Consider the following 18,332-nt stretch of genomic DNA (forward strand, 5'->3'; position numbering starts at 1 on the left):
CGCTGGTCAGATCCCGGGCGCCGGGGGCGCGCAGCCGGGAGAGTGTTTGACGTGGCAGTTCTCAGCCCAGCTGCAACTCCGCGAGCGAAACCAGCCTGTGGGGACACCGGCCCGAGGCGAGGCACGGCAGGAGAAGCGGCCGCTGCGGGAACTGGGTCACCGGGGGCAACCGGCACTGGGAGCAGAGCGCAGGCTCTCGGAAGCCCGGCGGCGTGCGGCAGCCGACCAGGTAATGCCTCGCCCAGCCTAGCTGCGCTCCGGCGGGACCCTCCCCAGGCACAGTTGGAGTGGGGTGCGGTGCCCGGACGCAGGTCTGGGGTGGGCAGAGGCTGGATGCTCACCTGTGGCAGGGCAGCGGAGGAGACCTCCTACTTTGCTCCTTTAGCCCCTTCGTGCAGTTTAATAATTGGGGGTGGGGTGGGTGGGCGTGGGCATTTTTTACCCGCCCCCATCTTTGTGTCTGGGGATGCTGGAACTAACTCCCTGATTACGGCCCTCAGTAGCCACGGTGTTCCAGCGTCGCTGCCAGTGGTTTTCTGATCTCCGTATCAACTTAATTTCCCCTTCTTTGGAGGAAGGGAATGTTGTAAATTCTCATGGTAATATTGGTAGCTGTACCTTCAAGCTTTGGGACAGCCTGATAGTGAAACTGATTTGTCCAAATCCGAACTTGGCCCAGGGTGAGATTCCATCTTGGCTGGAATGGTTGAGTGACAGCGGACTGGGGGTTGTCCTGGGCTTGAAGCTCCCCAGATTTTGAGCCTCGGTCTGCTCGTGGCAAGTGGCTTTCTGCCATGTTGCCTCTTGAAGCTGAGTCAGGTTTCTGTTAACTTGGGGCTCCGTGTGAGGAAGTTTGACGTGGCAAACTGGATTGCGTGGGGAAGCAAATTCCTGCCAGGACCAGTTAAGAGGGACCCGACTGCTTCCTGCTCTTTGGAGTGAACATCCCTGCCTTTCCTTTCTGTCAGTCAGCAACAGGCTGCTACGTAGGTGTGTTCCTGCTGACTTCCTAAATGCGCTTGGTTAGATGAGCTTGACCAAAGCTCAGGCTGCCACGTCTCTCTCCGCTAAGTGGGAGGAGGGAAAATATATTGTCAGTAACACAGTGGACCAGCAGGCCTATCTCTCCTTTCTTTAGATCTCCCTTTCCAAGGAGAAGAAAGTGATCTTATAATATTTTTACTTCGTTGCTTTAATTTTGGAGTCTTTAGGGTTTAATATGAAAACGAAACCAAATGAAGAATGCAGTTTCCTGAATATAGATTTCAGACCTTAGCAGGTTGCACTGAACTTTTAGCGTAAAAGGTAGCATCATAAAATAACAAAAGGAAGAATATTCCTATGCTGGGTGAAAAAACTGGAGAGAAATCATAGAATCATTGTTTTATATCTGGAGAGGCTTTTAGAAGCTTTATTTTGTAAGAGGGACCTGATGCCCAGAGAGGTTCTTCAGCTTATTCCATGTCACACAGCCAAGTATTGGCAGATTTGTAGTGTAAACCCACTTCTCTTGCGAGGATTCAGAGCTTTTTCTATTATAATTTTTTTTTAAGAATAGTTCTATGAAATGTCTCTTATTTATGAAACTTGGAGAAAATGACAAATTTAAAACAAATTGATGTTTGGGTTCTGAGTAGAATCAAGATAGATCTGTTGTATTTGTGAGTTGTGTGTGTATGTGTGTGCCTAAACACATATGCAATTGGACTTTTTTCCTTAGTTTCTTAAATATATGTGCATATGTTCTTAGAGGTATGATATTTAAATCAGAAAGGAAGTCTGTCATCTTTGACCGAGAAACCACTGACAACTCTCAAATAGTTGTAGGCTGCCACCTGGCTTCATCAATATATGACTCATAAAGTCAGTCCATTATCACCTTACCTTCTGCAATATTTGTTGGACTTTTTTTTTTTTTTTTGGACTTTTGATTTCTCTTTATCCTAACTGCCTGGTTAAAATGACTAATTAGGATAGCACTAAACTGACACAAGTCAAAACATCTGATTGCAGACTACCAGCAGTTCTGCTGGTCAGTCGATTGAATGACAAGGTGAACATTGGCAGTGACAAGCTCTGGGCTGTAATGGGGCTGTGGAAACCAAAGGCACCAAAAGAGTAGATACGTTTATGAGAGACTCTCTGTGAAACAGTTTAGTCTTACAATGAAAAAGTGGTTGGCAGCTGTTATTCAGGATTTCATGCCTGAGAATTTGCCTAGGGCTATAGAAGTGAGTTGCTGAGTTCCACAGAGCTATGGTTAGAGCCTTTTTAGGGGGTAATGATATGATATATTGTATGATATGAAGCTGTCTCATGCACCTGATAATTGTACCTTTCCTCAAACCATCATAAACATTTATTAACAGTGTTTATATTTTTAATAACGTTAAGTGACTCAAACCCTCTTGTTAACAATTTCTTTTATCTGTTGCAGGGTTCTTTTATAGAACTGTTCCTTGGAATGATATTTTCATAATGAGTCAACAAGGCTATGTGGCTACACCTCCTTATTCTCAGTCCCAGCCTGGAATAGGCCTTTCTCCACCGCATTATGGGCACTATGGGGACCCATCTCACACAGGTTCTCCACCAGGTAAAGTGCATTATTTTGACCCCTATGTGATTATCGAATTGCAGCCTCAGAGACATAAGATGTTCTGAAAGAGCTTTGGAAGAGTTGAATGGTCATGGCTTGAGATTATAGGATTATTTGGAAAAGCCTACCTCATTAGTTTGGTTATTGCATGGACCAGAATGAGTTTGTTTTTTAAATATAGATGAAAACAAAGACACTTGCTGAGTGTTTTGTTTTTACTGTTAGACTTGCTCTTGCTATTAATCAGTGGTGTGAGGTTATTATAAACACTAAAAACCCCCACAAATTATGTATGTATATATATATATATATACATATATACACACACACACACACACGCTATATACTAAATATATATATATTAAATATATACATATGTTGATATTGGAAAAATATCATTAGATTTGTATGCAGAAGATTACTCAGTGATGATAATAACAAGAAAAACATGGCCTTGTTTTGAAATCATTATTGAATAATATTGGTTGCCTTAAAATATGGTACCCAGCAGGGAATCTTGGCTTTGGAGCAGAGGTGGGAGAAAAAGGAGTAATGGAGTGGGATTGCTATTGCCCTGATGGCAGCTGACACGATGAAGTCACCTCCTGTTATCAAGGGGCTGCTCTGAGGGACCAAGTTTCAGTCAGAAGTGAGGCTAATACCAGCTTGTTTCAGTTCTGATGATCCTAGATTCCCTAAAAATACTTGTGTAAGACAGTTCTTGGGACTTCTGAGGGAATTCTGAGGAATTCAGTTCAAATCCTTGGTGGAAATGGGCTGTGTATAAATCAATGAGTGTCTCTTGGGGTTCACCAAGACTGACTCAGGTGTGTAGGATCGAGGCTGTGCTGAGTAGCATGTATGGGTGCAGAGTCAGCCAGGGGTGAGGAAAGCCTCTGGGGAGGCTTGGTGGTAGCAGCCATGCACAGTTTGCTGTAGAAGATGCTGTGAGACTGTGAATTTCCTGTGGGAAGTCACTCTGGTGACTTAGTCTGCCCATAATTTTTAAAAACCTCCAAATGAGGCATCCTCCTCTTGTCCAGGACCAGTCCTCCCCATGACATTTCTAGGTCTGGATCCTGTAGGAACCATTTAATCCATCTTTCTCTGGTTTCTTTCTGTCCGGTGGTTCATACCCGCTCAGCATTTATATATAATGATAATTATAAATTTCTGTTTGCACGCTTTCCATGTATCAAAAGCTGGTCCTAAAAGATTTACGTGGATTATTTTCTTTAATCCTCATGCAGTGCTACTCAGGACGTTATTAGCCCTATTTTGCAGCTAAGAAAACTGAATGTCTGGTATACAATGATTTATCCAAGGTCACAGAGCTGGTGGTGTAGCCAAGATTCATGCCCCGGTCCCTCAAGAAAACAAACAACAAACTCCAATACACACCTAAGTATAATATTCAGTATTATTCACTTTTCCTACTTGTCTTCACAGCCATCTTCTTAAACAAGTACTCACTTCACTCACTCACTCTCCATCCTTGCCTTGCAGCCCCTCCATGGCTCAGTGTGGTCTCTGCTCCATAGCTTGGACCCCATCCACCCTTCCCCTTCTCCCACCGGGGTCGTTGGTGGCCTCCTATTACCAAATGCAGTAGACGCTCTCCTGTCCTCTTTTGAATTTGACACCGTTTATTGCTCTTGTTTGTACAAAACTCTTTTCTCCTTTGGTTACAGTGACACTATCCTTTTGTTATTTTTCTTGGTGGGTTTCTGGACATCTTCTAAGGAGTTCCCACCCCTCTACATGACCCTTAAGCAGTGCTGTTTTTCCTTCTTTCTTCTGTCTCCACCCCTCGTTTCCTCTCACTCTGTAGATTTTTTCCCTTAACTGTATCGTTCCATATAAAGTACTAGTCTCTCAGATCTATTTCTCCAGTTCACATGTCTCTCCTAAACTCAAATCTGTATTTTCAATTGCCCACCTGTTTACATAGGTATATCAAACTCATCGTGTCCAAAATAATTCCGTATTTTTTTATAAAACCTATTTTTTTCTGATATTCTGTATCTCACCCGGCAGCTATCATTCATTCAGCTACCCAAATTAGAAAGTTTCACTGTTTAAAAAAAATCTCTTCCTTTTACCTTCTCTAATCCAAATTCTTCTGGGGTAATCGTAAGTGTCTTTTCTACCTATTTCCTCCTTTTTATCCTGTTGTCACTATTCTTGTTCCAGCCATCCACCTCTCACCTGGATTACTGACGTGGTCTCTTAACCCTCTCTGCCTTTCTCCAAACATTCAGCCCTGTGCTGGAGGGACTCTTATAGCCTGCAAATCTAATTCTGACTTTCTTTTGCTTCAGACCTTTCCGGGACCACCAGAAAGCCAACCCGTGCCTGTATGTTCTTCCTCCCAGCAGGGCGTACCTCACACTCCTCCTTCAGACTCAGTTCACGTGTGGTGCTTGCAGGCATTTCTGACCATTATTCGTCCTCAAGCTATTTGTAAATCCTCTTCTCCTGTGTTCTCTAACACCTGTGCAGCCTCACTACAATTTACCATACTGTGTATAATAGATGTGCCTGAGCAGAGAAGGTCTTCATTCAGTGTATGTTCGACGAATGAGTGAATGACCAGCTGCTGCATTCTTCAGCAAAGCACTCAGGTGTTTACCAATAATTAAAAAAAAAACTGTCTTTGTTGGATTAAATCCTTCATGCTTTAATTTAAACCTCTTTCTCCTTATTCAATTCTCAGATGGATACCAGGCTATCCGACTCTGTATACGTACCTTTCTGTAAATTATGGTGTCTTTGTTTAATGATTCAAGGAGGTCACTAGATTACACTGGCCTCTATTTCTCTGTGCTGAATGACCCTAGATCTCTTAGTCTTTGGTCATCACGTGCCTTCTTTTCTAGCCTTTTGGTGATCCTTTTGTTATTTTTTGTGTGTGTGTGACAGACACAGGCAACTTAGCTGTGGTTCCTTGAAATATCTATTTTACTGTAGATCTGGCCAGTGCTAAGTCTTGGTTTGAATTTCCTACCTACCATATTGCCATTTGTGCCTGTTGTGTAATGCTAGTGCTATATAATAACAAATATAACAGATTTATTGAGTGAGCAAAATACCTGTGGAGATACGACAATGAATAAAATGAAGCTAATCTCTGTCCTTATAGTACTTACTTGTCTGGCAGGACATGCATTAAGGAAATTGACAATGACAGTGCGGGGGAAGCACCATCTTGAGGAGGTAGAGGTGGGCTGGAAGCACACAGTGGGTGCACCTAACCAAGGCTTACAGGTGAAGGGAGTCTTCCTGGAAGGAAAGACCTGAAAGATGAGTGAGAGTTGGCCAGGTAGGGAGGCAGCTGGCTGGGGTTGGGGAGGTGCCACTTTTGAGGACCCGCAAGAGGTTTACCACGGCTGAGGTGTAGAGTGTGAGCAGTGAGAGGTGCCTGAAGTGGAAAGTGGGGCCACTAAGGCTTTATTTAGGCTTTATTCTAAGGGCCGTGGGGTGCTGCTGAAGCATTGTAGGCTGGGAAGGGTCACGATCCCGTGTATATTTTTCAGTTACACTCCACATGAGGAAGAGTGTGGAGAAGGAATCAGAGTGGGCACACTGCTTTCTGGAGCAAGGTTTCTTGTCCTCAGCACTGGTGACATTTGGGGCCAGCTAGTTCTTTGTTGTGGCTGTGCTATGCATTGTAGGGTCTTTAGCAGCGTCTGTGGCTTCTGCCCATTAGTATTAGATACCAGTTCTCCCGCTCCTCCCCGAGCCCCTGGCCCCAAGCCCTGGCAACCAAAAGCCCTAGACATTGCCTGTTGTCCCTTCAGGTGCAACATCGCCCTTGGTTGAGGACCACTGGTCTGGAAGCTGAGGGGCAAGAACTGTTGATGTCCTGGAACTGGGACTGGGGGCTCTGGGGGTGGTGAGGCTTCTGGTAAATAGTGAGCTTATGTAGGTACAGCACCAGGCACAGTGCCTCAGGAACAATAGTCATTACAGTTCTGCCCATATAATAGAGAGTTTATCTTTGTTTATTTTAGATAAACTTTTTTAAACAAATAGTTTTTAATTTTGGTTTTAGTTTGTCAGATCCAGGGCCAAATCCAAGATGTGCTTCTCTGCGATGTTGTTTTGGTCGGGGTTCTTTTGCCAATAACAGAAGCCAGTCTAGCAGAAAGAGAGTTGTAAAAGGGTATCAGGAAGCTAAGAGAATATTAGAGAGTCAGAGAACCAGGCTTGGGACTCTGCGGTCCATAGAGTGTGCACCCTACATGGGGCTATTCCGTCAGCAGCCACTGCCTGTCTAACCTGGAGCCACCATCTCTGCCCCTTGGCCAGGGTCTCCCAAAGGTGTTTGGCTTTGCTGAATTTAGAGCACATGGCAGCCCAGTTTATAAGGGAGTCTAGGAAATGGAGATTCCATCTTTCCAGCTCAGGACCATACAGAAAGGCAAGCCAGAAAGGAATTGAAATTGGTATTGAATAAGCTGGTCTATAAAATCTGTCACTGCATTAAAGACCAGTTTATGATTTTAGATATTTTTCTTTGAGCATAAGCATAGTTAGATCTTTCTCTTGGTATGGTTTTGCTTTCCTATTAAAATTCTCATACTGCTCTATAAAGAACCTGATTTCTCTTTATCTCTGATCACTTATGAAAATGCCAGTGATGTGGCCAGGCAAAGACTATGACTTTGCAGATAACAGTGATACTGACTTCCCTTTGCCCTGAGTATAGAGTCCACGTGGCACCCAGGACTTTGCAGTCTGACCCCAGCCAACCTGGGCAACCTCTGCTCCAGCCACTTTCACCACCATCTGTTCACACCGCACCTTTTGCCAGTCCCTGATCACACCATGCTCTCTCAGGTCTTCACTTGAGCTTTGCCTTCTGCCTGGAATCCCCTATCCTGTCTCTGTACTAAGACAACTCCTGCCTGTCCTTCAAGATTCAGCTCAAGTAGTCCTTCCTCTTTGAACTTTTCTTGATTCCCCTAGGAAGAGTTAGGTAGTCCCTCTGCATATTACAACACTCGTCACAGGGCACTGTCATTGTTTACATGTTATCTCTTCCCTAAGAGCTCTTAGTGCCTCAGAGGCACGTTGAATGTATGTTGAACAAGAATGAGTTTGAATCATTGCTATAGAGTTAATTTCCAAAAATAAAAGGGACTGACATGTACACACTACTATATTTAAAATAGATAACCAACGAGGACCTACTGTATAGCACAGGGAACTCTGCTCAATATTATGCAACAGCCTAAATGGGAAAAGAATTTGAAAAAGAATAGATTCATGTGTACGTATAATTGAATCACTTTGCTGTACACCTGAAGCTAACACAACATTGTTAATCAACCGTACTCCAATATAAAATAAAAAGTTAAAAAAATAAAAGGGAAAGAACATTTTAGTAAGATTGGTGTATGACATTTCTGCTTGAGTAAGAGCTGTGTTTTGTTTTGTTTTGTTTCGGTTTTGTTTTTAGAAACAAGTTAATATGTGCATCTCATGTACACATGACATGAGTAACTCCGAGGACAGTTTTTTGATTTTCTAGACATATATATGAGGGTTGTTGATGAAATTGCTGTTTACCTACTTGTTTAAGAAACGAGAATATCTTGTAGTCTGTCACTGCATAGTGCATGTGATTGTTTACTGCTTTAGTGCTAGTATTGTAGATTTTCTACTTTGTCCAAAATAATGTTTTAAAAATGAAAATACTAGTGTGCATATAATTATGGTATATATGTCTTGTTAGAATATAAATCCTTGAAAAAAAGGGCAAGGGATATGGCCAGGGAGAGAAACTAAGATTTCTTGAGAGATTACCTTGATTTACTGGGCATTGTTCTGGATGCTTTTATACCCATCGCCTGATTTAATTCTCAGAACAATCCACAGAGACAGGGGACATTATTGCCATGGTACAGTGTTAAAAGCTTAGGTTTCGAAAGAACAACGTATCTTGTCAGGGTCACAGGTGTTTAATGGTAGGGGAGGAATACAAACTCCAGTCTGTGTGACTGCAAGTCTCATGTTTTTCTAACTTTGCTGGATTTGGGGTCTAAACTCTATGTAAAAATAAGAGTAATATTTGTTGTCTTTGTTCTTGGTATATGGAAAATGGCTAAATATACTGTGACTGTAAAGGTAATATAAAATTTTTCTTAAGTTTGAGGAATCCTGTTTTAAGAAAAGAAACCTTTGTAAAAGTTTCAATAATATTATTCACGAGTACTGCCACCTCACTGGTTATATTTCATTCTGCATTACCCAGGCATCTGAGAGCATGCGCTCCAAAGAATTGGCCAAAAAGTTTGTTCGGTTTTAAGTAAAAATGCACATTTTTCGTTTCACCAAGAACTTTATTGAACAATATATTCATTAACGTATTCACTAACCAAACGAACTTTTTGGCAAACCCAGTGTGACAATGTAAGAAATTCTTTCGGGGCTACTGCAAGGTCATCCAGTCACTTCCCTTACTGTCTGAGTGAATAAACTTTCTAGAAGAAGATAAAAGCAGAAAGGAGATGTTGAGTATGAAATACCATCATGAGGTCAAATGGAGGAGTGCACAGAAGCCAGCCAGGAGGTCATTGGTGGTGGTGCCAGAGAGGAAAATGGGATCAAAAGTAAATTGAATGGTAGAAAACAAACTTATGGTTACCAGGGGGTAAGGGAGGGAGGGATAAATTGGGAGATTGGGATTGACATATACACGCTACTACATATAAAACAGATAACTAATAAGGACCTACTGTATAGCACAGGGAGCCCTACTCAATACTCTATAATGGCCTATATGGGAAAAGAATCTAAAAAAGAGTGGATATATGTATATATGTAACAGATTCACTGCTGTACAGCAGAAACTAACACAACATTGTAAACCAACTATACTCCAATAAAAATTAAAAAAAAAAAAAAGTAAATTGAATGGCCTGGAGCAAAAACAAGCAGGATGGAAGTAGAGAGAGCAAATAGAAGAAATATACTTTTTCTCTTTTTTTTTTCCTTTTAAAAGACTGAAAGAGGTGTCGCAAGTAATCTAGTCTAAGCCTCTCCTTTTCCAGTAAGGGAAAACTGAGGTCCACAAAGATAAACTTCTTTCCCAGAGCCATCCATCTGCTAGTAAGTGGCCAGATGGGGCGTCGAACTGCTCTAACCCAAGCTCAATGATTTTTCTCCTCTACCATGATTTCTCTAGAAGAAGGAGAGAAAAATGTCTGAGAATGGTTTTAAAGAGAAACCTTTAAAGATCTCTGTTGGAGAAGAGCTGCTTATAAATTAAAATGCCGGCACTGCCAAGAGCATCTCTTAATCACGTGTGATTCCGTATTTTGTGTTTTTTTTTTGTTTTTTTGTTTGTTTGTTTGTTTGTTTTTCGGTACACGGGCCTCTCACTGTTGTGGGCTCTCCTGTTGCAGAGCACAGGCTCCGGACGCGCAGGCTCAGCGGCCATGGCTCACGGGCCCAGCCGCTCCGTGGCATGTGGGATCTTCCCGGACTGGGGCACGAACCCGTGTCCCCTGCATCGGCAGGTGGACTCTCAACCACTGCGCCACCAGGGAAGCCCTGATTCCGTATTTTGTATGAGTGACCATGATGACTTGAGAAGTCCCTCAACTCTTGAGAATCCTGGAAAAATTATTAACTCTGAAGGCCGTGCTCTGGATTCATTGGAGAAACAGATGCTATTCTCCGTTCGTGTTCCTCCTGCTGTAACTCAAATAAAGGCATTTTCAGAGGTCTTTTTCCCCCCATAATTAGAGTTAGAATGTTTTGTGATGCCTCATACTGTTTTTTTTTTCCAGATTTGTATTCTGATATCCAATGGACATTTTTCACTGTGTATTCTAGCATTCTTTGTGTGATAGTGTGTTCTATCAAGTTGCCTCTCTACCAAATGCAAATATTTATTTCTTCTATTTTAGTTTCTGTTTAGCGTCAAAAGGATTTCTGCTCTTCTATCATTGTGATGGTCAAATAGTGATGCCACAGCCTGGCATTGGTAAGCAAGATGGTTAAAGCAAGTGTGAAGGAGAACTTGTTCAAAACTGTTTTTCCTCCTCCCCCTCCTATTTTGCATTTTTAACCTAATATCTTTATGTCCTCTCTCTTTGCACTTTCATACTCTTCTAAACTCATGTCCTTCCCTTGCAGGTATGATGAAGCCAGCAGGGCCTTTGGGGGCTGCTGCCCCTGGGGGGATGTTGCCTCAGGGCCATCCGCCTCATGGACCCCATCAGTTTGGCCAGAATGGAGCTCATGCCCAAGGTCCTCCTCTTCAAAGGTGAGCGAGATTCCAGCCCTCATTTGTATAATCTACTAAAATGATCTTACAAGTCCCTTCTACACTTGCATGTTGGTTGATTGAAACTTTGACCTCCTGATACTGCCCACATCTTTGGAAGGATCTACTGGAAAAGTGCCAGGAAACAAAGCATTTAGAGAAGTTAGGCCAATGGTAAAGCCTGTGGATTTGTCGTGGAAGGCGCACGGATGCCAGTGAGGGACTCTTGAAAGGCAGGGTGATAGTAAAAACAACACGGGGAATAAATCATCTGTGTTTATAAATTAAGGAAGGGAGAAGTTGGAGGCAGGCCTGGAGAAGCCAAGGTATGAGATGGGGGAGATGCTGGGACCATGCAACCCCTCAGGACTATGCCCTGGGAAGGGAGTCCGCAACATACCTTCCCTGCTGGAATCCCATTGTTGTTTGTCCTGTGAGGTGTTGCTGGTGAGAATCCCAGTGCCAAGCTGTACACAGTGTTTACGTTGGAATTTCTCCCAGGATCACCCAGAGGCTTCATTTCCCAGGTTCCTTTCTCAGGTTGTCAGGCTGCAAGGTTGGGGTTGGTGGAGGAGTAACCCTTCTGGAGGGTTCTGGCCCTTGCTGATGGGGAGGCCATTTCGTTACCCTCTGAAGGAGCCTGTAGTCCCTGCTAGTGGGAGAACTCCCTCTGGAATGTTTTAAATTATCAAATTCATTCACTGACAGGGCATTTGTGAGGTTGACATTCCCTGGCTCTTGTCTGTTGTGATAACATTTGCCATTGACGTGGTAGCTCTGAGATGCAGAGTGAAGGTTGATGTAGGAATCACTGGCTGAGTGAGACTGAGTAATTGGGTTTACATGGGATTGTGGTTTGAACAAGGAGCACGAAGTCAAAGGGCCTGACTCAGGACCTGCCCCTCCTGTCTCTAGCCTCAATAGCATGGTGGGGAGGCACGAGGGGAGGGCAGAAAGCCTGAACCAAGACGCTGCCTCTGGTTCAAGCAATTCACTAGCCTTGTAATGCTGGTGATGTTCCTGGGCCTCTAGACCTCATTTTCCTCACTTGTAAAATAAGGAAGTAGAATTCTCAGTCCAGAGTATGGAGGAGAAAATCTGTAGAAGTACATTGTTGTGAACTGCCAAGCAAGTCAGATTTTTTTTTTTAAAGAAATGCAAAAATTGAACAGCCACTTTGAAGTTAAGAAAAGATTTGAGTCACTGGTATTAGCCTAGATTGGATTGATCTTTTTGGTTATTTCTACTTGTTTCACTTGAATTAGGTTGCTTAGGAGTAGGTAAATCACAGACGTTGCCATCAGACCGATCTAAGCTGTGTGATTGTGAGCTCAGCACAGCGTCTGGCACAGTGATGAATAGAGGCTCTGGGGTTGGGCACGTTTGATACCCTTGGCTCAGGGAGCTTTGGCTGGGTAAGTTACTCTGCCTCTATGTGCCTTGGTTTCCTCATCACAGTTGTAGCAATAATAGTGTGGTGGTGAGGATTTTGATCACTAATCCATGCAAAAAACCTTGCACAGTGCACAGCGCCCATGAAAGACAATGCATGTTAGCAGTTATCAGCACTGTTTCCACTGGATATGGAAAGTCTACGGTCTCTTACTTGCCCTTCCTATTAGCTCAGTGTTGCTACCCACCTCGGCTTGGTTTAGGAATCTACCTTATTGTGATTCCCAGGGAAGCACTGACAGATTTTGCCCCATCTCTTCCTCCTCGACTGTTCACTTGCCTCAACTTGAACTGTGAATCAAAGGTTGGAAATGGGATTTAAAGATGGAAAAGTCTAGTATTCAGGCTAAGCCTCCATGGTGAGGCTACCTAGCCTCATGGGACATATTTCTGTGTATACAGTTCAGTGCAAGCACAAAGGGCTCAGTGACTCTGCAGGTGAATCACACCAGTCTGATAACAGGGGTTGTCGGAGAGCATAGATCCCATATGACCTGGCTGTGCTTATAGCACTGCAGGGAGTCATTTGTACTTAGAGGACCCATCATGGACCCATCATAGAAATCTTTTGATTTTTACCATATCTAAACTGTCGAATAAAAGCGTGATTAATTCAGAGTCATTATGTTGATTTAAATTTTAAAATTATAAGTTTTATTTTTAAATGTTGCTACTTCAAAGGTAATGTTTCCTAAAACTTAAAAATCATACCTAATCACTTGTCTTTTGATGTTGGCTAAAGCGGAATAAATGTCTTAAACTTGTAGGTGGTACTAAAGGTATCTACAAAGTGTTACTGCTGGGTGGGATTAATCTTCTAAATAAATTCTATAACCTAAAGTTCCTTTTTTTAATTATAGGGGGAAAAATCAATTGTAAGTGTTCTATTTTGACCAAGAAATGGCAAATTGGGTGGGAAGGAAGGTTGGAAGGAGACTCGTCTTCCCAAATCGAAGTTATTATTAGGGTGAATCTAATAAGAAATTGGTTGCAATGGAAAAGGAGAAAACAAGAAAAATAAGAGAAATACATACTTGTTTTCTCTTCCATTTGTGTGTGTATGTGTAAAGCAATGACATGATTGAGCAGAGCTTTTGTTTTTCTCTAGTCTATGGGCTAAGTATTTAAAAATCTAGATTTTGTATCAGTCAAATCTTGAAAAATTTGGTACCTTATCTCCAAATTCTCACAAACTTCAGCATACAGCTCACTTCTTATGCAATTTGAGAATGAAACTTGAAAATGAAAAGTATTTGAGGTTGAGCAGGCCACAGACAACTGAGTCAACTCTCTAGAGGTTTAGGGTTAAACTGAGGCTAACTTTTCATGTTTTGTTAATCCTCTGGTTATGATCCTTTATGGTTCTTTTTGGTTCTTTTTGATGGTGAATCTGCCCTCTTCTGACAGTCAATGAAACAGTTAATTAAAATATGTAATTGAATGTTTCTCAGCCCAGAAATATGTTAAATGAAGTAATCAATGAGAAATATTTAAATCTATATGATTGTTAATTCTAACCACGTTATATTTACAGCAGGGAAAGGGATTGTTCCATTTTTATGGATTGAAAGCTGAAAGCTACAGAGAACTAAGTGGCTTGTCCGTGCTCACACACCAGCTCTCCAGGCTAGGGTCAGGGGCCTGGATTCTCATCTAAGCTCTGACACCCACATGCTGTGTGGTGTTGGGTAAACTAAGTTAGTAAAGTAATGAAATTGAAAAATATTAAACCACTCTGTATGTTTAATATGTTTTGTTAATCTCTTTTTTCATATGTATGTCAGAGTTCTTTGAATTTTTTTTCTTTTTTTTTTTTTTTTTATTTGCGGTACGCGGGCCTCTCACTGTTGTGGCCTCTCCCCTTGCGGAGCACAGGCTCCGGATGCGCAGGCTCAGCGGCCATGGCTCACGGGCCCAGCCGCTCTGCGGCATGTGGGATCTTCCCGGACTGGGGCACAAACCCGTGTCCCCTGCATCGGCAGGCGGACTCTCAACCACTGCACCACCAGGGAAGCCCTACAAAACGTATCTTTAAGACAGTTCTCAAAATCATTTCTAAGTGATCATAAAGATACAGTCACAAAGCATTTTAGTTTTCTTGACTTCTGGTCTATTGATCATTAGCCCTAGCATAGTTTAGGCTGTGATGGACTCAACTTCCCAAATTGATTTCCAAAACTTGTTCTTTGTTTATGTTAGAATTTTTTTTTTTTTTTTTGGCTAGGTGTCTTGATATGTTTAGCATGTAAGCATAGATATGGGATGATGCTACATGATTCATTTTGAGATCACACTGAGGTTAATTAAAGATTTAGTGTATAACTGCTATATTTAAAATGGATAACCAACAGGGACCTACTGTTTAGCACAGAGACCTCTGCTCAATGTTATGTGGCAGCCTGGATGGGAGGTGAGTTTGGGGGAGAATGGATACATATATATGTATGGCTGTGTCCCTTTGCTGTGCACCTAAAACGATCACAACGTTGTTAATCGGCTATACTCCAATATAAAATAAAGAGTTAAACAATAAATAAATAAAAGATTTAGTGTATAATATCAGTCATTTTCCTAGTGCCACTAGATGGGCTGATTTAATTTTACAAGTTACTGACATTTGTTGTATGTCATTTGCATATGAGACTATGATATTTTGCATATGAGACTATATGATATTAACACCCCTTTTCTCTCTCAGATTTCCTGGCCCTCCACCTGTCAACAGTGCGGCCCCCTCCTATGCACCATACTCACCCTCTACACAATCGTCTTACCCAAGTCCAGTGTCCACTTCTTCTGTTGCCCAGCTGGGCACTCAGCTCAGTGCTATGCACGTCGACAGCTATGGTAACAGTTTCATTATTCATGCTCATTGACTGTCTTGTCTCATGAGTATTTTTACTAAGAAAGGTTTTCTTCAAGTTCAAAATAGACATACCTCTGGCATACCATATTGAAGTAGTATTTGGACGTTTTCATATAAATCATCTGTATTATGTAAGGCAATAATTAGTTTTTTTCCAAATCATGCTGCCATTTATTTCAAGATAATTGAAGGGCCCTCAGAATACCTTATGTTCAACACCAGATCAATAAAGAACAAAAAATGCTGACTTCACAAATAAACATTAGACCAGTGAAATTATTTTAAGAAATGTGAGGATAGTTTAACCCTGTATTTATTATGAGGCCCCCAAATCAAAAATATAGTACTCTTTGTTTCACAGTGCTTTTTTTGTTTGTTGTTGTTGTTTTTAATATAAATTTACTTATTTATTTATTTTGGCTGTGTTGGGTCTTTGTTGCTGTGCACGTGGGCTTTCTCTTGTTGTGGCGAGCGGGGGCTACTCTTCGTTGCAGTGCGTGGGCTTCTCGTTGCAGTGGCTTCTCTTGTTGCAGAGCACGGCTCTAGGCGCACGGTCTTCAGTAGTTGCAGCACGTGGGCTCAGTAGTTGTGGCTCGCGGGCTCTAGAGCGCAGGCTCAGTAGTTGTGGCGCACGGGCTTAGTTGCTCTGCAGCATGTGGGATCTTCCCGGACCAGGGCTCGAATCCGTGTCCCCTGCATTGGCAGGCGGATTCTTAGCTACTGCACCACCAGGGAAGCCCCACAGTGCATTTTAATTCTGCATTTAGATGATGGGAAGAATGGAAGCTCAGATGCTGTGGGACAGAAAAGAGAACACTAGGAGAGAAAACAGTTACAGTACTGAGATTAACATCAATAGCAATGCTGTATAAGAGCCATAGAAATTTTCTCTGGGACAACAGCATAGTCAGCCATTTATCTTGATGACAGATGTTTTCATTACTTAAAGTTAGTTTCTTAAAAGTATCAGTAAAAAAAAACCCTCAGAGTATTTCTTTTTACTCGTTTCAAAATGGCTAAGTCTCCAAAGCAGCAGCAGTGCAGTTTCACATAATCAAAGAAAGGAAAAAATAATCTGGTTTTATGATTTCCAGTATAATTCGGTAGAATTTTAGTGGCCCATCCCGTCTCCTTGGTTATTTCTACCTACTTCCTAAATCCATTCGATCAAGTCAAGCACAGGATGCAAATAATTTATTGACTTGAGTGAATAATGCTTGTCACGCAAAAAAATTTTTTTCTTCTGTATGATTTTCTATATTCTGTACCAGATAAAATTCCTGAATTAATGCCATGTATCATGAAAAGTGAATGCAACTGAGTTAAAATTTATCCTACTAATTTTCTCACTATCATTATAAATGTTGCTGCACTTGTATGCAGTACTCCAAATAGCATTTGTGTCACTTTCTGAATGATGATTTCATCTTTGGGGGAAAAAAATTGACTTGTACGGGTGCCTTCTTGCTTTATTCTGAAAAAGAAGTGTCCCTGTTGTATACGTGGTAGAAGTCAGAGTGTTGAGAAGTGTGGCATTTAGGTGGGCTGGTCTTTTTCTGGCCTAGGTTCGGGCATGGCTCCCCCCGGCCAGGGCCCCCCTGGCCCTCCATCAGCAGCAGCAGCATTCCAGGGTCCATCACGGTCTCCGCAGCCAACCATCTTGCAGCCTGGATCTCAGGTTCTCCCACCACCACCCACTGCACTAAACGGCCCCGGTGCCTCACCCTTGCCTCCATCAACGCACAGACAAGATGGGCTCCCCGGGCCTGCTCCTCCGAACGCCCAGTACCAGCCCCCGCCTCTTCCAGGACAGACCCTAGGCCCTGGATATCCTCTGCAGCAGGGTAAGGTGGGCAGGGCTCAGAGGAAGGCCTTGGGTCCCCTGGGGGTACCCTTAATTGGGAATTATCAGATTTGTTCCTACGTTACTAGGCATCTATCACTTACTGTTTTTGAATAGTGTGGCAAGTGCAAAGTAAAGGGGAACTGTAAATATTCACGTTTAACCCCCTGCCTTATTTAATATGAAAAATGCAAGGTGCTTGACTGAACAGTACAGTATTGTCAATGAGCCCTACATCTGGGTTTGGGGATTATAATAATTTCTTTTTAAAATTTTTTCTAAGCAGCCAACTATGGCCCCCAGATGGCAGGTGCACAGCTCTCCTACCCAGGAGGCTTCCCCGGAGGTCCTGCACAGATGGCTGGTCCACCGCAGCCCCAGAAGAAGCTGGATCCTGACTCTATCCCCAGCCCAGTAAGTGCTCTTTTCACTCTCACAGTCTACCTAACAAAAAACCATTCTTCATTCATTGTTCTCAGAAACTCTTCAGTTTGTTAGCATTTATCCTGTCCTTTATTGTCAAAGCACAATACCCATCACATGGATAAGGCTTGCTTCCTTCTGTGTATGTATGGGGGTGGTGAGGGTGGGTTATGGCATACCAGAGGTCTCCATGAGAGAAACAGCCTGTGCAGATTTTTTTCTGGTATCACGTAAACTTGGCAGTATCTATTGATGTTTATATTCACATATATTGGCAGTATGTATTGATATTCAATGAGTAATTAGTAGTAAGAGTATAGTCTATATAAAAATGCTATTTTAAGAAACTAAAGGACCCTTTTCAGGATACTCAGAGGAGTACAAAGTATTTGGCATATTTAAAAAAACTGTTTTAAATAAAATTAGAGCTGTAACTTAATTCTCCTCCACCCAAGTGATTTTCTTTGGAGAATTACTTTTTAGTAACTGTATCAGTTGGCTTTTATTAGGTTAATCTGCATAACAAACAGTCCCCAACTTGGCTTACATCCACAAAGATTTATTTATCACTTAGGTTACATGTACACTGCAGTAGCTGCAGTTTGGTTTTAGGTTTTGCTCCATGTGCCCTTATCACTCCAGAATCTAAGGTGAAAGGGTACCCCTTATCGGGGACATGTATTCTCATGGCAAAGAGAGGAAAGGAGGAAAACTGGTCAAAAGGTGCAATAGCTGTTAAAGCTTCCAGTCAGATGCGGGACATGTCACAACCACACACATGCCCTTGGCTGAAACAAGTCATATAACAAAGTCTGATGTCAATGGGGGAGGGATATAAACACTTCCCTCAGAAGAAACTGCGAGTCTTATG

The 18,332-nt window shown here is 42.3% G+C and overlaps 1 protein-coding gene across 6 annotated transcripts in view; it reads left to right on the forward strand.

Moving 5' to 3' along the window:
- SEC24D (SEC24 homolog D, COPII coat complex component) overlaps nucleotides 1-18,332 on the forward strand; it is a 111,611-nt gene continuing 93,279 nt past the window's right edge. Inside the window, exons 1-7 of one of the 6 annotated variants that reach the window (XM_032633437.1) lie at nucleotides 2-229; nucleotides 2,438-2,596; nucleotides 10,519-10,595; nucleotides 10,748-10,877; nucleotides 15,028-15,176; nucleotides 16,761-17,039; nucleotides 17,325-17,452. In XM_032633437.1, the coding sequence (XP_032489328.1) occupies nucleotides 10,577-10,595; nucleotides 10,748-10,877; nucleotides 15,028-15,176; nucleotides 16,761-17,039; nucleotides 17,325-17,452 (705 nt within the window). In that variant the 5' untranslated portion in view covers nucleotides 2-229; nucleotides 2,438-2,596; nucleotides 10,519-10,576. Of the gene's footprint in view, nucleotides 230-2,437; nucleotides 2,597-10,518; nucleotides 10,596-10,747; nucleotides 10,878-15,027; nucleotides 15,177-16,760; nucleotides 17,040-17,321; nucleotides 17,453-18,332 lie in introns of all 6 variants that reach the window. The other 5 variants (XM_032633434.1, XM_032633435.1, XM_032633438.1 and 2 more) reach the window with 5 other exon arrangements.

The sequence above is a fragment of the Phocoena sinus genome, chromosome 5 (genome assembly GCF_008692025.1).
Source record: "Phocoena sinus isolate mPhoSin1 chromosome 5, mPhoSin1.pri, whole genome shotgun sequence".
NCBI classification, from domain to species: domain Eukaryota; kingdom Metazoa; phylum Chordata; class Mammalia; order Artiodactyla; family Phocoenidae; genus Phocoena; species Phocoena sinus.